This window comes from Sphaerodactylus townsendi, linkage group LG17 (genome assembly GCF_021028975.2).
Source record: "Sphaerodactylus townsendi isolate TG3544 linkage group LG17, MPM_Stown_v2.3, whole genome shotgun sequence".
Taxonomy (NCBI): Eukaryota; Metazoa; Chordata; class Lepidosauria; order Squamata; family Sphaerodactylidae; genus Sphaerodactylus; species Sphaerodactylus townsendi.
This window is the reverse complement of record NC_059441.1, coordinates 24,267,086-24,281,316: the sequence shown is the minus strand read 5'-3', so window position 1 is coordinate 24,281,316 and position 14,231 is coordinate 24,267,086. Positions and strand designations below refer to the sequence as shown.

The following is a 14,231-nucleotide window of genomic DNA, read 5'->3' as shown; positions in this document are numbered from 1 at the left end:
AAGATAAATAGACAGCCAAGTAGACGGACAGACAGTAGGTAGGTAGATGGGCGGGCAGGCAGGCAGACCCCACAGAATTCCTAGGTTAGTTTTGCATTCCGTGCAGCAAAAGCGCGTCAGGCTTTAAACCCGCTCCGTCTATCGTTCAGGCGGCATGAATGCTCCATCCACCTCCCCTCCCTGCGAGGGGCGGCGGCCCCGAACTCTCGCGAGATCCCCCCGTCCGGCCCAACTGCCGATCAGCGCCCCCGCTCCTCCTTCGACCCCTGACCCGGATGTTGATATCCTCTCGGTCCCTGCAGCCATTTTCATCCCGCTCATCTGCCGGTGCGCCGCTTGGGCCAGCCTGCTTTTCTCGTGCCTTTTTAATTTTAATTTTTTTATGTGGTTGTGAAGGTGAGGCGGAGGGGGAGAGTTTACCTGGGTTGATGTACCTTCGTCGTTAGGGACAACGGGGCCGTTTCCATGGAGACGCTTGGAGGAGAGGCGGGCTGGCCTATTCTTGCTCTTCCCCTCTTGGTGGCAGCATCCTGGGCGCCTTTATGGAGTTTTAGAGACGATAATAATAATAATTTTGTAATAGGTGGGTCTCCGTGTCCAGGAATTTTGTTGTTAAAATGGGGGGAGGAAAAGAGAGACCCTGGCGAGTGGCTGCCAGTCAAGTAGGCAATACCTACCTTGGTAAACCAGTTTATCTGACTCAGTACAAGGCAGCATCATGTGCTCACATCTCTAAGTGAATGTCCAGTTAAATGGATCAGAGAGTAGATGAAATGAAAGGACCTCAGTCTGAGACCCTGGAGAGCAGCTGCCTGTCAGAGTAGGTAATACCTACCTTTGTGGACCAGTGATCTGGCAGCATCATGTGTTCACATCTCCAGGTAAATGTCTAGTTTAAAAGTTCAGGGAACAGAAAAAAAACGACTCCAGCATGAGACCCTGGAGAGTGGCTGCCAGTCAGAGTAGGCAATATCTATCTTTGTGGACAAATGGTCTGGTTCAGTATAAGTAGCATCTTGTGTTCATGTCTCCAGGTAAATGTCCAGTTAAAAGGATCAGAGAGTACATGAAATGAAAGGACCTTAATCTGAAACCCTGGAGAGCTGCTTCCAGTCAGAGTAAACAACATGAGCCTGATCTGACTCAATATAAGGCAGCGTTATGTCTTTCAAGAGGGGCTGTGGCTCAGCTGCAGAGCATCTGCTTGGTATGCAGATGGTCCCAGGTTCGACCCCAGCATCACCAGTTCAAAAGAGCCAGGCTGTAGATGATGTGAAAGACCTCTCCCTGTGACTTGAAGAGCTGCTGCCAGAGTAGACAGTACTAACCTGGATGGACTCATGGTCTGGTTCAGTGGTAGATAGTTTCAGAGGACAACTACATTGGTCTGCAGTAAAACACATGAAATTGAGAAATGCTAGACCAGTTAATTGGAGTCTGATTGCACCTTAGAGACCAGTAAGTTTCAGGATATAAGCTTTCAAGAGTCAAAGTTCCCTTTGTCTGACACAACCAAGGGAGCTTGACTCACAAAAATGTATGCCCTGAAAATCACGTGAGTCTCGAAGGTGCTATCAGACGCCAATCTAACTGATCCAGTATTTGGCAGTTTCATGTGTGTGTTATTAAACAGCTTGGGTCCAGACTGCTTGTGGGAGTGCCTTCTTGTGGGAGTGCCTTCTACTATACAGACCAGCCCGAGTGCTGATGTCATGGGGCAGAAGGACCCTCTGGTGGTCCCTTCCCCCTTTGACATGAGGGGATTGGTGGCCATGCAGAGACCTTTCTTTGCAATAGCCTCCATTTCGTGGAATGCCCTTCCATTAGACACTATACACCTTTTAACACCTGGTTAAGACCGTCATTTTCATCCAAGCATTTGGCTGATTGATGCCATCTACCCCCAGTTCATTGGGCTTGTGCTGAACTTGCCCTCCCCCTTCACCTGGGGGTTGATGGTTGTGGGGTGGTTAATTGCGTTAAGGTATGTTTTTAGGAATTTTTATCTGATTGTGATTCTGTTCTACGGTGATTTTTTAAAATGTTGAATTCATTTATAGATTGTTGTAACCTGCTCTGGGATGTATTAGAATGTTGGGATAACAATTGGCTAAATAAATAAATAATGAACACTTGAAACTGAACCAAGGGATCTATTCAGGTATCTGGCTGCCTTCCCTGTAGGTAGATTTGTACGGGTAACATTTCAGAAGAAGGAGGCAACCCCAGCCTTGTTTAAATGCTGCATGTTTTTTTTTCTCCCCCTTTTAGAAATGATCGATTTCCGCAACATATAGAGTTATAATATGGTGGCTGGGACAGTCTCTGCCATGGCTTCGGAACTTTGCAAAACTATTTCTGAGGCAAAGCTTGAAAGGCATAAAAACTTGTTCTTAAATTACCGAAATCTGCATCACTTTCCACTGGAATTGCTGAAAGATGAAGGCCTGCAGTATTTGGAGCGACTCTATATGAAGAGAAATTCACTGACCACTTTGGTATGATTTTATTTTTTCAAAAAAGCTAGCAAAAGATCCACAGCCAGTGATGTCTGTGAGTGGAAGATTGAATCACTAAGCTCTGTGTTTTGTTGTTCTGAGAAGTGGACACGTTACGGTGTACTGGATACAGCTTTACAGTCTCAGTGAGAACTAGTCCCTATGAATTGGGCCCCTATGAAGAGCGTGTTGTCCTTATTCCTGAGCCTTGAGAGATCTTGCAGCTGTTTGGTCACTGCATGAAACAGGATGCTGGGCAAGGGGGACCACAGGTCTGATTCTGCAGGACCCCACTTAGTTATCTGGGAAACCAGAAGGAAACCAACAGTGCAGTGTTGCTTCTGCATAGGGATTCCCCCTTCCTTTTTCAGAATGCTCCTCACTTGTGTTCTGGCTCTACGTAGGGAAAATGATCCCAATCTCTCAGCTGTTTGAAAGAAGTGCATTACGGTGTATCTGCCAAGCATGCTCTCCATCCTGACAATTGAACAAAGCAGTCTCCAAGAAGAACAGTTTAGATTATATCCCTCCCTTTCTCTCCTGTAAAGAGATTCACTTACAATCTCCTTTCCCTCCCCCTCCCCCCCAACAAACACCCTGTGAGGTGGGGGAACTCCAAAGAACTGTAGCTAGCCCAAGGTCACCCAGCTGGCATGTGTGTTGGAGTGTGCAAACTAATCTGGTTCCCCAGATAAGCCTCCACAGCTCATGTGGCAGAACGGAGAATCAAGCCCAGTTCTCCAGATTAGAGTACACCTGCTCTTAACCTCTACACAACATTGCTCTTAATCACTACACCAAGCTGGCTCTCTTAGCAAGCCACATTTTAGTGGCCAAATCCATTGCCTTGCCAGAGATGTCTTGACTTTGTTCGAGTCCTCTGTTTCTGTACAGGTGAGATTATAGAGGTTCCTTTCATCTTTTCCTTTTTCACAGTGTAGCCAACACCACCTCCTATTGGCATCACTGTTGGGAAACTCTCTTGCATTCCCTAAATCACTTTCATTTAGTTTCCTTTGTAGGTTTGAGACAGAACTGCCTTAGTCATTTGGCAGTTGAGACAGAGAACTGCCTTAGCACAACTCAGTTCTTCCAGACTTCTCTCATTGACCTTCAGTCCCTTCAGTCATGTATCGTTCTGGGTTGACTTGCCAGGGTGAACTTATAAGGGACTGTTTAACAGTGTCTGCAGCCATATTTGTCTGAGATCTTAGCAAGTGGTACTGGGAATATTATTTCTTTGCCTCCCAGCTTTTGGCCTGCAGTGTACTAGGAGGGTTCCGTCTGGTCTCCTCATTCTTTAAAATGAACATGAAACCACTGAAAATTCTTCTGGAGATTTGGAGTACGGTGCCATCATGTGCTATGACTCTTTTCCATTTCAACGCAAGGAGGTTGTAGGGCAGGTCCAGACTCAATGTTATGCTTCCATAAGGTAATTTCTGCCGCTTCCCCCTTGCAGCTGTGAATCTGCCGCATCCCAGAACCCCACTGAACAAAGTCGCAGGCAGTCGTCAGCTTGTTCAGTTGTCAGATCAGTGTGCTGGAAACAGGCAAAGACAACTAAAAGTCCAAAGCAAGAGTCCCCAACAAGAGTCCAAAGTAACTACGCCAGGTTGACGGTGGCCTAATCCAAATGACATGTTGCTGCCTCAATGCAGCCTGGTTCCCAAAACCTTATATGCTAAATCAGTGTTTCCCACCCCGGTTATTTTAATACTTTCCTCTGTGGGCCACTAAAATTTTTATGGCCTATTGCAGTGGTGGCGAACCTATGGCGAACTCAGAGCCCTCTCTGTGGGCACGCGCAAACAAAGTGCCCCCCCCCCTCCATCTAGGCTGGCCTGGGCTGCTGGGCTCGATTATTAGCATTAAACCTAAGACCTAGTTTTGGGGAAGCAGTGTAGGTAACCCTGTTAAACACTGTTAAACCCCACTGACTTTCGTGCAAAGAACTAAATCATGATCTTTTACCTGGGAGTAAGCTTGGTTGCTGGCAATGGGGCTTGCTTCTGAGTAAACCCTCTTAGGGTCATGATTTACCCGTTGGAAGAGTTGCACGGTTGCTTAAAAGCAAAGCCACCGACTACCACCAAGCTTATTCCTTGGAGCCATCCGTTTTTTTCTAAACTAAAACCTCAGTATTCAGGTTAAATTGCCGTGTTGGCACTTTGCGATAAATAAGTTTTGGGTTGCAATTTGGGCACTCGGTCTCGAAAAGGTTCGCCATCACTGGCCTATTGATTAGTAAAACTTGAATGTCACCCCGCCACGCATCTGCCCGTGCTGGCTTGGCAGGGGCAAGCCCAGCCTCGCGCTGGGCCTCATCTGCACACTGCGGCATCAGGAAAAGCCCTCAGGGTGCAGCTTCTGCCCCCACCTCCCTCACGGCACCAGTGTCTGCCGCGAGCTGCGGCTCGATCCCCAGCCCCTTTCAGGATGGCCAGCGGGCCAGGGAGGAGCCCCGAAGCTACTGTATTGTCCTGGCTGATCTGGCTCCAGGTGGGTGATGCCCTCCAAGCAAGGACGGGGATTTGATGGTCAGCCCCAACCCTGGACATTAGGTGACACATCATTTTGCTTTCATGACCCACCATTTGGGAAACTCTGTGCTAAATGTTGTACCCAGCAATATCCAATCTCCTACAGCTGTTGTTTCCCTCCTTGTTGAGCCTTGTTCGCTGCCAGCCTGCTGCTGGGTCACCGTTCCTGCAGGCTGGCTTGTGGCTTCTGGTGCTGCTTCTGGGGTTCTGGGGGTGAGGGGGACTCAAGGGTCCTCCCCCAGCTGGTGGCTGCTGTTTATTATTGGTAACTCTATCTTATGGCTCAATACATTTTTGTTTTCAGTAATGTTCAATGTTTTACTGGAGTGCTTTGAAATAGGCGAGTGAATGTCAACCTTTCAAAGATGAACCCACGTTAGGTTACTTGCTGGAGGAAGTGAGGAAGGATTGAATGACTGAGGCTATAGACTCATTCACGTGGCGTAAAACTATAGTTCGGTGTTCCCTCTGACCCATGCTAGTAAATCTGGGAGACCTTCTGTTTATATTTTCATCCCTGCTGCTCCAGAGAGCAACATGGATGCTTTGACATAAGCTGCCCAGTAGGTGGAAACAAACATTCAGATTACTGCAGCATGGTAGACTTGCGTAATTCTTCTATCCGTTTCAAAATTACAATGATGCGTCTGCTGTCAGACCGTGCTGAGGTTGCTCTCCTAACTGTTTCAAAAGTGCCAGGGAAAATATAGTGATCAAGAAAGAAAACATTATCCTCAGAAGAATTGTTGAAATGTCTGCTATTATGACTCCTTCCTTGAACCATATTCAGATGGCTAACCTAGGAAGAAGAAGAGTTCGGATTTATACCCCACCTTTCTCTCCTGTAAGGAGACTCAAAGGGGCTTACAAGCTCCTTTCCCTTCCTCTCTCCCCAATATACACCTTATGAGGTAGGTGGGGCTGACAGAGTTCCAAAAAACTGACTAGCCCAGGGGTAGGGAACCTGCGGCTCTCCAGATGTTCAGGAACTACAATTCCCATCAGCCCCTGCCAGCATGGCCAATTGGCCATGCTGACAGAGGCTGATGGGAATTGTAGTTCCTGAACATCTGGAGAGCCGCAGGTTCCCTACCCCTGGACTAGCCCAAGATCACCCAGCAGGCATGTAGGAAAGCGGAAACACATTTGGTTCACCAGATAAGCCTCTGCCACTCAGGTGGAGTGGGGAATCAAACCCGGTTCTCCAGATTAGAATCCATCTGCTCTTAACCACTACACCACGCTGGGTCTAAATGCTATGTACCATAGAGCGTATTTGTTCCCAACCTTCTTTCGAAGATGACTGTTTAGGAAGAAGTTGTTCACCGTTTGTGACTTGGGATATGAAAAGTGTTTGCTGCAGGAATACAAACAGCAGATGCTGGTGACTTGGTATCCTTCCGCACCCAGCTTGAGCCTGGAGAATTTCAAATCATACTTTCCCTGAAATTAAGATAATGCACCACACTGAGGCCCTCTCTGCATGGAGGCGGAAGGGCTTGGGTCGGCGTTTCTGACGCCGACCCGACGACGCTGGGACCGTCCGCATGGACGGTCCCAGAAAGAACCGGGGAGACGGCGCTGCTGGGCGCCGTTGCCCAGTCGACTTACCTGCTCTCAGGCCCTCCGGTTCGTCGCGGGGCCTGGGGACACGCCTCCCCTGCCCTGCGCACCTGCTTCCTTCTCACAGAGCAGGGGGGCGTGTCCCCAGGCCCCGCGACGAACCGGAGGGCCTGAGAGCAGGTAAGTGAAGGGAGGGAGTGGGGAGGGGGAAGTGCTGGGAAGCCGCTGCTGTTCGCACGGCAGCGGCTTCCAGCCGGCATTTCCAGAAAAGTGTGCTTCCCAGCGCACTCTGGAAATGCCGGCTCGGCGCCGGGCAGACGGCGCGAGGGCGGCGTGGCTGTGAAGCAGCTGCGCCCCCTGTGCGAATGGCGGCCTGGGGACAGCGTTTTTGCCGTCCCCAGGCCACCATATTCCGCCCATGCGGAAATGGCCTGAGAGAAATAATACTGTAACAATTAATCACAGTGTGAAATAGGATCCGCACAGAATTTGTGAAACGAAACCATCAACAGTAGCTTTCACACGGAAATCATGTGACGTGGCTGCCATAATACAATCTTTTGAGGGATTTTTTTAATCTCTTGGTTTGGAAGACCTCCATGTTTAGAAGGCAGCTGGCTGATTCACTGAGTGCATTACAGTAATTGAAAAGTGTTAGTAAATTGGCTGTTAAAAGTAGTATGAGGTAATCATATCAATCAAGGGCATTTACCCACCGTATGTTGTAAGGTAAATTGAATTTTTGTGCAGATGATCCTAGTCTGTTACGTGCTGAAGAATGTTGCATCTTATAATATCATGCCCATCATACTATTATCGACCTGTGCTGAATTTGGAGAAATTTATCCTTGGCATTTAGTAATCAAGAGCCAGTGACGTGTAGTGGTTAAGAGCAGGTGGGTTCTAATCTGGGGGACCGGATTTGATTCCCGACACCTCCACCTGTGTGGCAGAGGCTTATCTGGTGAACCAGATGTGTTTCCGCACTCCTACATTCCTGCTGGGTGACCTTGAGCTAGTCACAGTTCTTTGGAACTGTCTCAGCCCCCCCTACCTCACCAGGTGTCTGTTGTGGGGAGAGGAAGGGAAAGGAGCTTGTAAGCCCCTTTGAATCTCCTTAGAGGAGAGAAAGGTGGGGTATAAATCCAAACTCTTCTTCTTTTTCTTCTAAAACCAGACCAAATAAATATCTGTGGATGGACGAAAGGGGGAATATGCTCTCTAGTGTACCGAGTTTTTTTCCCACTCCTTCACATGGAGCTTGCTGGGTGACTTTGGACCAATCACAGTTATCTCTGAATGCTCTTAGCCCTACCTAGGTACCTGTTGTGGGGAGGGAAAGGGAAGGCAGTTGTAAGTCACTTTGAGACTGCTTTCTAAAGGCAGAGAAAAATGGGGTATAAAAACCGACTCTTCTTCTTCTGGCCACAAAAAGAAAAGTGCAGTTTCTCATGTGGGACCCAGGACTGAATATCAGTGCAGTGTCTTTAAATTGGGCCTTTCAGCAGAAAATTGATCCAACTAACAGCCAGATTCTAATCATGCTTACTTTTGACATAATCCTGCCATTGTGAACGTAGCACACTAGTTTGGGGTTCGTGGTTGGGGTTTTGTCTTTTGAAAACTAAATTTCCCAACTTTTCCTTTTCAGCCAGAAAACCTCGCCCAAAAGCTTCCAAATCTTGTGGAACTGTGAGTGCCCAATGCCTTCTTCTTTACAGTGGAACATTTTATTTGATCCTGAAATGTTTTTCTCCCCTAAATGAGATGGTGAAGCTGGTGGACAAATATCTGTTTTTTTCTTCTTGTTGCTCTGCATAAATTCTCAGGCCTCTGCTGTAAAGAGTGACTTTGAAGTACACCACATTGGTTATCTTTGAAGGGGTTTTTTTTCATGAACAAGAATGCTGTTTTGTGTTTTGGTTAAGAATGTGCCAATGGGCTTGCTGGGTTGGACGAGTCCAGTATTCTATTTGCAATTTAGCTAGCTCAGTCACAAACAGGGCTTGAAGGTGACAGTCATATCCTGTACTCTAACCCCATCAACTAGGGAGTTGTAACCTTTTTACACGGAGCAATAAGATAGTAGCAGCTGATGAGTTTGTCTAATCTGTTGCTGTACCAAACATTGTAAGAACAGCATGTGCTTACAACATGCACACAATCTCACAGTCATATGACCACTGCCAGGAGAATTTTCCTGCTGCCCGTCTGCAATTCCTGCGAACATAATGGGTTGAAAGTGTGCCTCTACAGTGGCATTAATAGAAGGAGAATTTGATTTTATACCCCACCTCTTTCTTTAGGGGGGAATCCCCCTAAAGAGGGAAAGAGTTGATACAGAAAAAGAAATGTAGCTTAACTTCCTGAAGAGGGAGGACTTGGCCACCATAGGGAGGACTTGGCCAGGGATGGAGCCAATCAGCCCCCTCCAGGCCTTTTCCAGCTTTATGCAGGCTGCCTGGCCTTTGGACTCATGCCGCCAAAAAGGAGCATGAGTCCATTCAGCCCAGTGGGGGCTTCTCAGTGGTGGGGAGGCTTTTCTACTGTTCAGGCCTCCCCATGCCACCAGGAAGCCACTATGGGATGGCAGGGTGGCACCGCATCAGCAATGTGTCTCACCGGCACCAAGTTTGGATGGGGCTGCCCATTGATCAGCCAGAGATATTATCTGGTACACCGTCCCCATCTTTATTATTTCTATTTTTAAAACAAATCGATGGAACCTATCAAAGTATAAACTTCTTCTGTTCCCCAGAGCAGTTATCACAATACTTCCACCTGCACACATTAGCGATCGTCTTTATATATGCAACATTTCCACTAAATCCATTTTATCTCATTGCTTCTTTTACATTTCAAAATGATAAGAAAACTACCTTTTCCATTTATCTTGAAATTCTCAGTTAAGTCTTTTGTTGACTGATCTCGCTGGCTTTGCCGTTGCTGATTGTTTTGAACCGTCTGAGCTGGTGCCGGTTATCAAGGACTGCGGTCTGAACACCAGCTCTTTTCACTTGGCCCCAGGGAGCTTCATCGTACTTTGATGTGCATCTGTCCAGTGCAGGCAGGAGCTCTGGCAGGCTTCTGCCATCCTGAGCTTCCTTAAGAACGATCTTGTCTCATCTTGTCCGACATCTGAGTTCTGTAACGTAATTAAGCTGAAGCGCAGCTTCTACAATACAATTCATGTCTTGCCACCAGATACTTTTCAAAGATGCTAACTAGGCTACAGAACCAATATTCCTGAAATTAATGCTTGCAGGGCGGGTTACTGAGAAATGGAGACCGTGTTTAGAAGAAGAAGAGTTTGGATTTATTTCCCCCCTTTCTCTCCTGCAAGGAGACTCAAAGGGGCTTATAATCTCCTTGCCCCCCCCCCCCCCCGCAAACACTCTGTGAGGTGGGTGGGGCTGAGAGAGCTCCAAAGAACTGTGACTAGCCCAAGGTCTCCTAGCTGGCATGTGTTGGAGTGCACAAGTGAATCTGGTACCCCAGATAAGCCTCCACAGCTCAAGTGGCAGAGCGGGGAATCAAACCTGGTTCCTCCAGATTAGAATTCACTAGCTCTTAATCACTACTCTTAAGGCGAGAACATTTGACATGTGCTTATCGACTCACGTTTTGTAAATGTTTCACTGCGTTTTTTCATTAGGCTGTACCTCGGTGGGGCATTGTATGGAGGATCGATAGCAACAGTGGAAATTTATTTGTCAGACATAAAACCCAACTGAGGAACTAGTGCTACATTGAACTGCATTTGCCATTTCTTAGCCCACTCAGCTAATTTATAAAAGTCTGCTAGGAGCTCTTCGCATCCTTTGCGGTTCTCACCACCCTACATAATTTGGTATCATCTGCAAACTTGGCCACCACACTATTCACTCCTACTACCAGGTTATTTATGAATAGCTTAAAGAGCACTGGTCCCAAAATGGATCCTTGGGGGACACTACTCCTTACATCTCTCCATTGTGAGAACTTCCCATTTATACCCACTCTTTGCTTCCTGTTTCTCAACCAGTTTTGAATCCATAGGAGGACTTCCTCACTTATTCCGTGATTGCTGAGTTTTCTCAATAGTCTCTGGTGAGAAACGTTGTCAAAAGTCTTTTGGAAATCCAAGTAGACAATGTCCACTAGTTCCCCCTTATCCACATGCCTGTTTACACCCTCAAAAAACTCTAGTAAGTTTGTAATGTAGGACTTGCCTCTGCAAAAGCCATGCTGACTCTTCCTCAGCAGGTCTTGCTTTTCTACATGTTTTATAATTTTATCTTTAATGATAGACGCAGATGTCAAACTGACTGGCCTGTAATTTCCTGGGTCCCCCCTAGACCCTTTCTTAAAGATTGGTGTGACATTGGCCATCTTCCAGTCTTCAGGTTTGGAGGCTGATTTCAGGGATAAGTTGCATATTAAAGTGAGAACATCAGCAATTTCATGCTTGAGCTGTTTAAGAACTCTTGGGTGAATACAATCTGGGCCAGGGGATTTGGTAGCATTTAGTTTATCAGTGGATGCCAGGACTCCTTCCTTGTCTACCACTATGTTCGCTAGTTCTTCAGATTCGCCTCCTAGGAAGCATGGTTCAGGCGCAGGAATTTTCCTCACCTCCTCTTGGGTGAAGACAGATGAAAATAATTCATTCAGCTTCTCTGTAATTCTTACCACAGACTGCAACATCTTACACTCTGCCGGCCAGCAACATCTTGTTTGATCTGATCTGCATTTGTCCAGTACTCGTAAGAGCTTGCTCATGTTCTTTGGCATGAGCGAAACCATTTTGTTTTCCAGTAGCGATTATCAATCTTAACAGTTTCGGGACGTCTAGCAAAGGGAATTTGCAGAGTATTGTTCCAAAATAGTGGTAGTTGCAACAACTCCCCACCAGAGAGCACTCGATAACATTTTATCAGCCCTTACAGTAAGGAATAAAAGCTGAGAGAGCTGTTATTGCACAGTTTGTTCTGCGTAGTCTAATTCTCTGTGCCCAAGGGCCCTTATAGTTTGTGTTTCAAAGATGGCAAACTGCTGTTGAAACTAGATGGGGGGACTTTTCAACATCAGATTGTGGGGTGGGGGGTGGACTTGAAGGGTGAACTGATCAAAGGCAATATTTTTTAAAAAAATCTCTCAGTAAACACACCCAGACCTTTGGGCATGCTTGAAATAACTGTTTGGAACCTGGCATTAACTTGTCCGGTCATGCTGTTTGTAATGCATCTAACAGTGGGTGAACCTTTCTGTGGAATGCAACGTAGGTGTCTGCCTTTTTATTCATTTATTTTTAAAAACCCTAATCTTAATAAATATTCACCTAAGAGTTTTCTGAATGTAAAAGTTAATCCAAGAGGGCTTCCCAAGCACTGGAGAAATACCTCTTTCCATGTACAAACTACCACTGTGATATCTTGATCAATCCCATTTCCCCCTTCCTTTTGAAGTTACAAATTATACAAATTCTGAGCCCTTTGGGGGAGAGCGGTTTGTTAAGTCGAATCAACAACAACAACAACAACAGTAATTTTAAAGAAAACAAAGTTGGGCTATCAAATGGCCAAAGACTAAAAAAAAATCTCATATTTGCTGTACATAGATGATTTGAAGCTGTATGGGAAATCAGACACAGAAATCCAGTCACTAGTAAACACAGTCCGAATATTCAGCACAGACATTTCGATGGAGTTTGGCCTGGAAAAGTGCGCTACTGTGGCAATAAAGAGGGGCAAGATCACTGAGAGTGATGGGATTGAAATACCTGATGGCCAACTCATCAAGTGCAACCAAGAGGCAGCTTATAAATACCTGGGCATTTTGCAGCTGGATAACATCAAGCACAGGCAAGTGAAGACTGTTGTCAGCAGAGAATACACCCAGAGGGTCAGGAAAATTTTGAAATCTAAATTAAATGGTGGAAATACCATCAAGGCTATCAACACCTGGGCCATACCCATCATCAGGTACACTGCGGGAATCATCAACTGGACACAGGCTGAGTTGGAAGCATTGGATAGAAAAACTCGGAAGCTTATGACAATTCACCATGCCTTACACCCACGCAGTGATACTGATAGATTATACCTTCCCCGGAGATCTGGAGGCAGGGGCTTACTGCAAGTGCAGCAAACAGTGGAAGAGGAGAAGCATGCACTGGCCGATTATGTGAAGGAAAGTCAAGAACAGGCATTGATTGAAGTGAAGAACAGATTTGCTGCAAACCCAAGAAAACCAAACAAGAATACAGAAAAAATGTGATTAAAATGAGGACTGAAAGCTGGCACAACAAAGCACTGCACGGCCAATTTCTGGAGAAAATCAAAGACAAGGTGGACAACAAAAAGACCTGGCTGTGGTTAACAACTGGAACTCTGAAAAAGGAAACTGAATCCCTGATTTTAGCCACCCAAGAGCAGGCCATTAGAACAAATTCGATCCAGGCCAAAATCGAAAAATCCTTAAATGATGTAAAATGCAGATTGTGCAAAGAAGCTGATGAAACTGTAGATCATGTCCTCAGCTGCTGCAAAAAGATTGCCCAGACTGAGTTCAAACAGAGACACAATTCAGTGGCCAAGATGATCCACTGGAATGTATGCAAGAATTACAACATAAGAACAGCTAAGAACTGGTGGTAACATTGTTCAGAGAAAGTAATGGAAAATGAGAAGGTCAAGATCCTGTGGGGCTTTCAAATCCAAACGGACAAAGTGTTGAAACACAATACACCAGACATCACCGTGATCGAGGACAAGAAAGTGACCATCATCGACATAGCAGTCCCCGGTGACAGCAGGGTCATTGAAAAAGAACACGAGAAGGTCACTAGATACCGCGATTTGAAAATCGAGCTTCAGCTTCTATGGCACAAACCAGCTGAGGTCGTCCCAGTGGTAATCGGCAAGCTGGGCACCATCCCAAAAAAACTAGCGCAGCACTTGAAACATCTTCGAATTGAAAAAAATTAACATCTGTCAAATTCAGAAGGCAGCCGTGCTGGGATCCTCACGAATACTACGCCGATACATTACAATTTCCTAGGCCTCTGGGTGAGGCTCGAATTGTAATGAAGGCCAACAACCAGCTAAAGATCTGGCAGTTGTGAAATCTACAATCATCATCATCATCATCATCATCATCATCATCATCATCATCCCAAAAAAACTAGGGCAGCACTTGAAACATCTTCAAATTGACAAAATTAACATCTGTCAAATTCAGAAGGCAGCCCTGCTGGGATCCGCACAAATACTACACCAATACATTACAACTTCCTAGGCCTCTGGGTGAGGCTCAGATTGTAATGAAGGCCAACAACCAGCTAAAGATCTGGCAGCTGTGAAATCTACCATCATCATTATCATAATAGATTATGAGCTACACATTCTGGCTACAAATTCTGTTAGATGATGAGGCTTCAGTACTTTGTACAGCATGAAATATTTTTCGGACAGCCCCCCGATTCATATGAAAATTCATGTGAGAGCAGCAGTGACATAGTGGTTAAAAGCAGGTGTACTGTAATCTGGAGGAGCCAGGTTTGATTCCCCGCTTTGCCACTTGAGCTGTGGAGGCTTATCTGAGGAATTCAGATTAGCCTGTGCACTCCAACACATGCCAGCTGGGT

General features: G+C 46.2%; 1 protein-coding gene across 4 annotated transcripts in view; it reads left to right on the top strand.

Annotated features, from left to right (window-relative positions):
* Positions 1-277: 277 nt before the first annotated feature.
* The window catches only part of LRRC28 (leucine rich repeat containing 28), a 55,841-nt gene continuing 41,887 nt past the window's right edge, over positions 278-14,231 (top strand). Inside the window, exons 1-3 of one of the 4 annotated variants that reach the window (XM_048482010.1) lie at positions 278-396; positions 2,272-2,498; positions 8,256-8,296. In XM_048482010.1, coding sequence (XP_048337967.1) covers positions 2,307-2,498; positions 8,256-8,296 — 233 coding nt within the window. In that variant the 5' untranslated portion in view covers positions 278-396; positions 2,272-2,306. The other 3 variants (XM_048482011.1, XM_048482009.1, XM_048482012.1) reach the window with 3 other exon arrangements.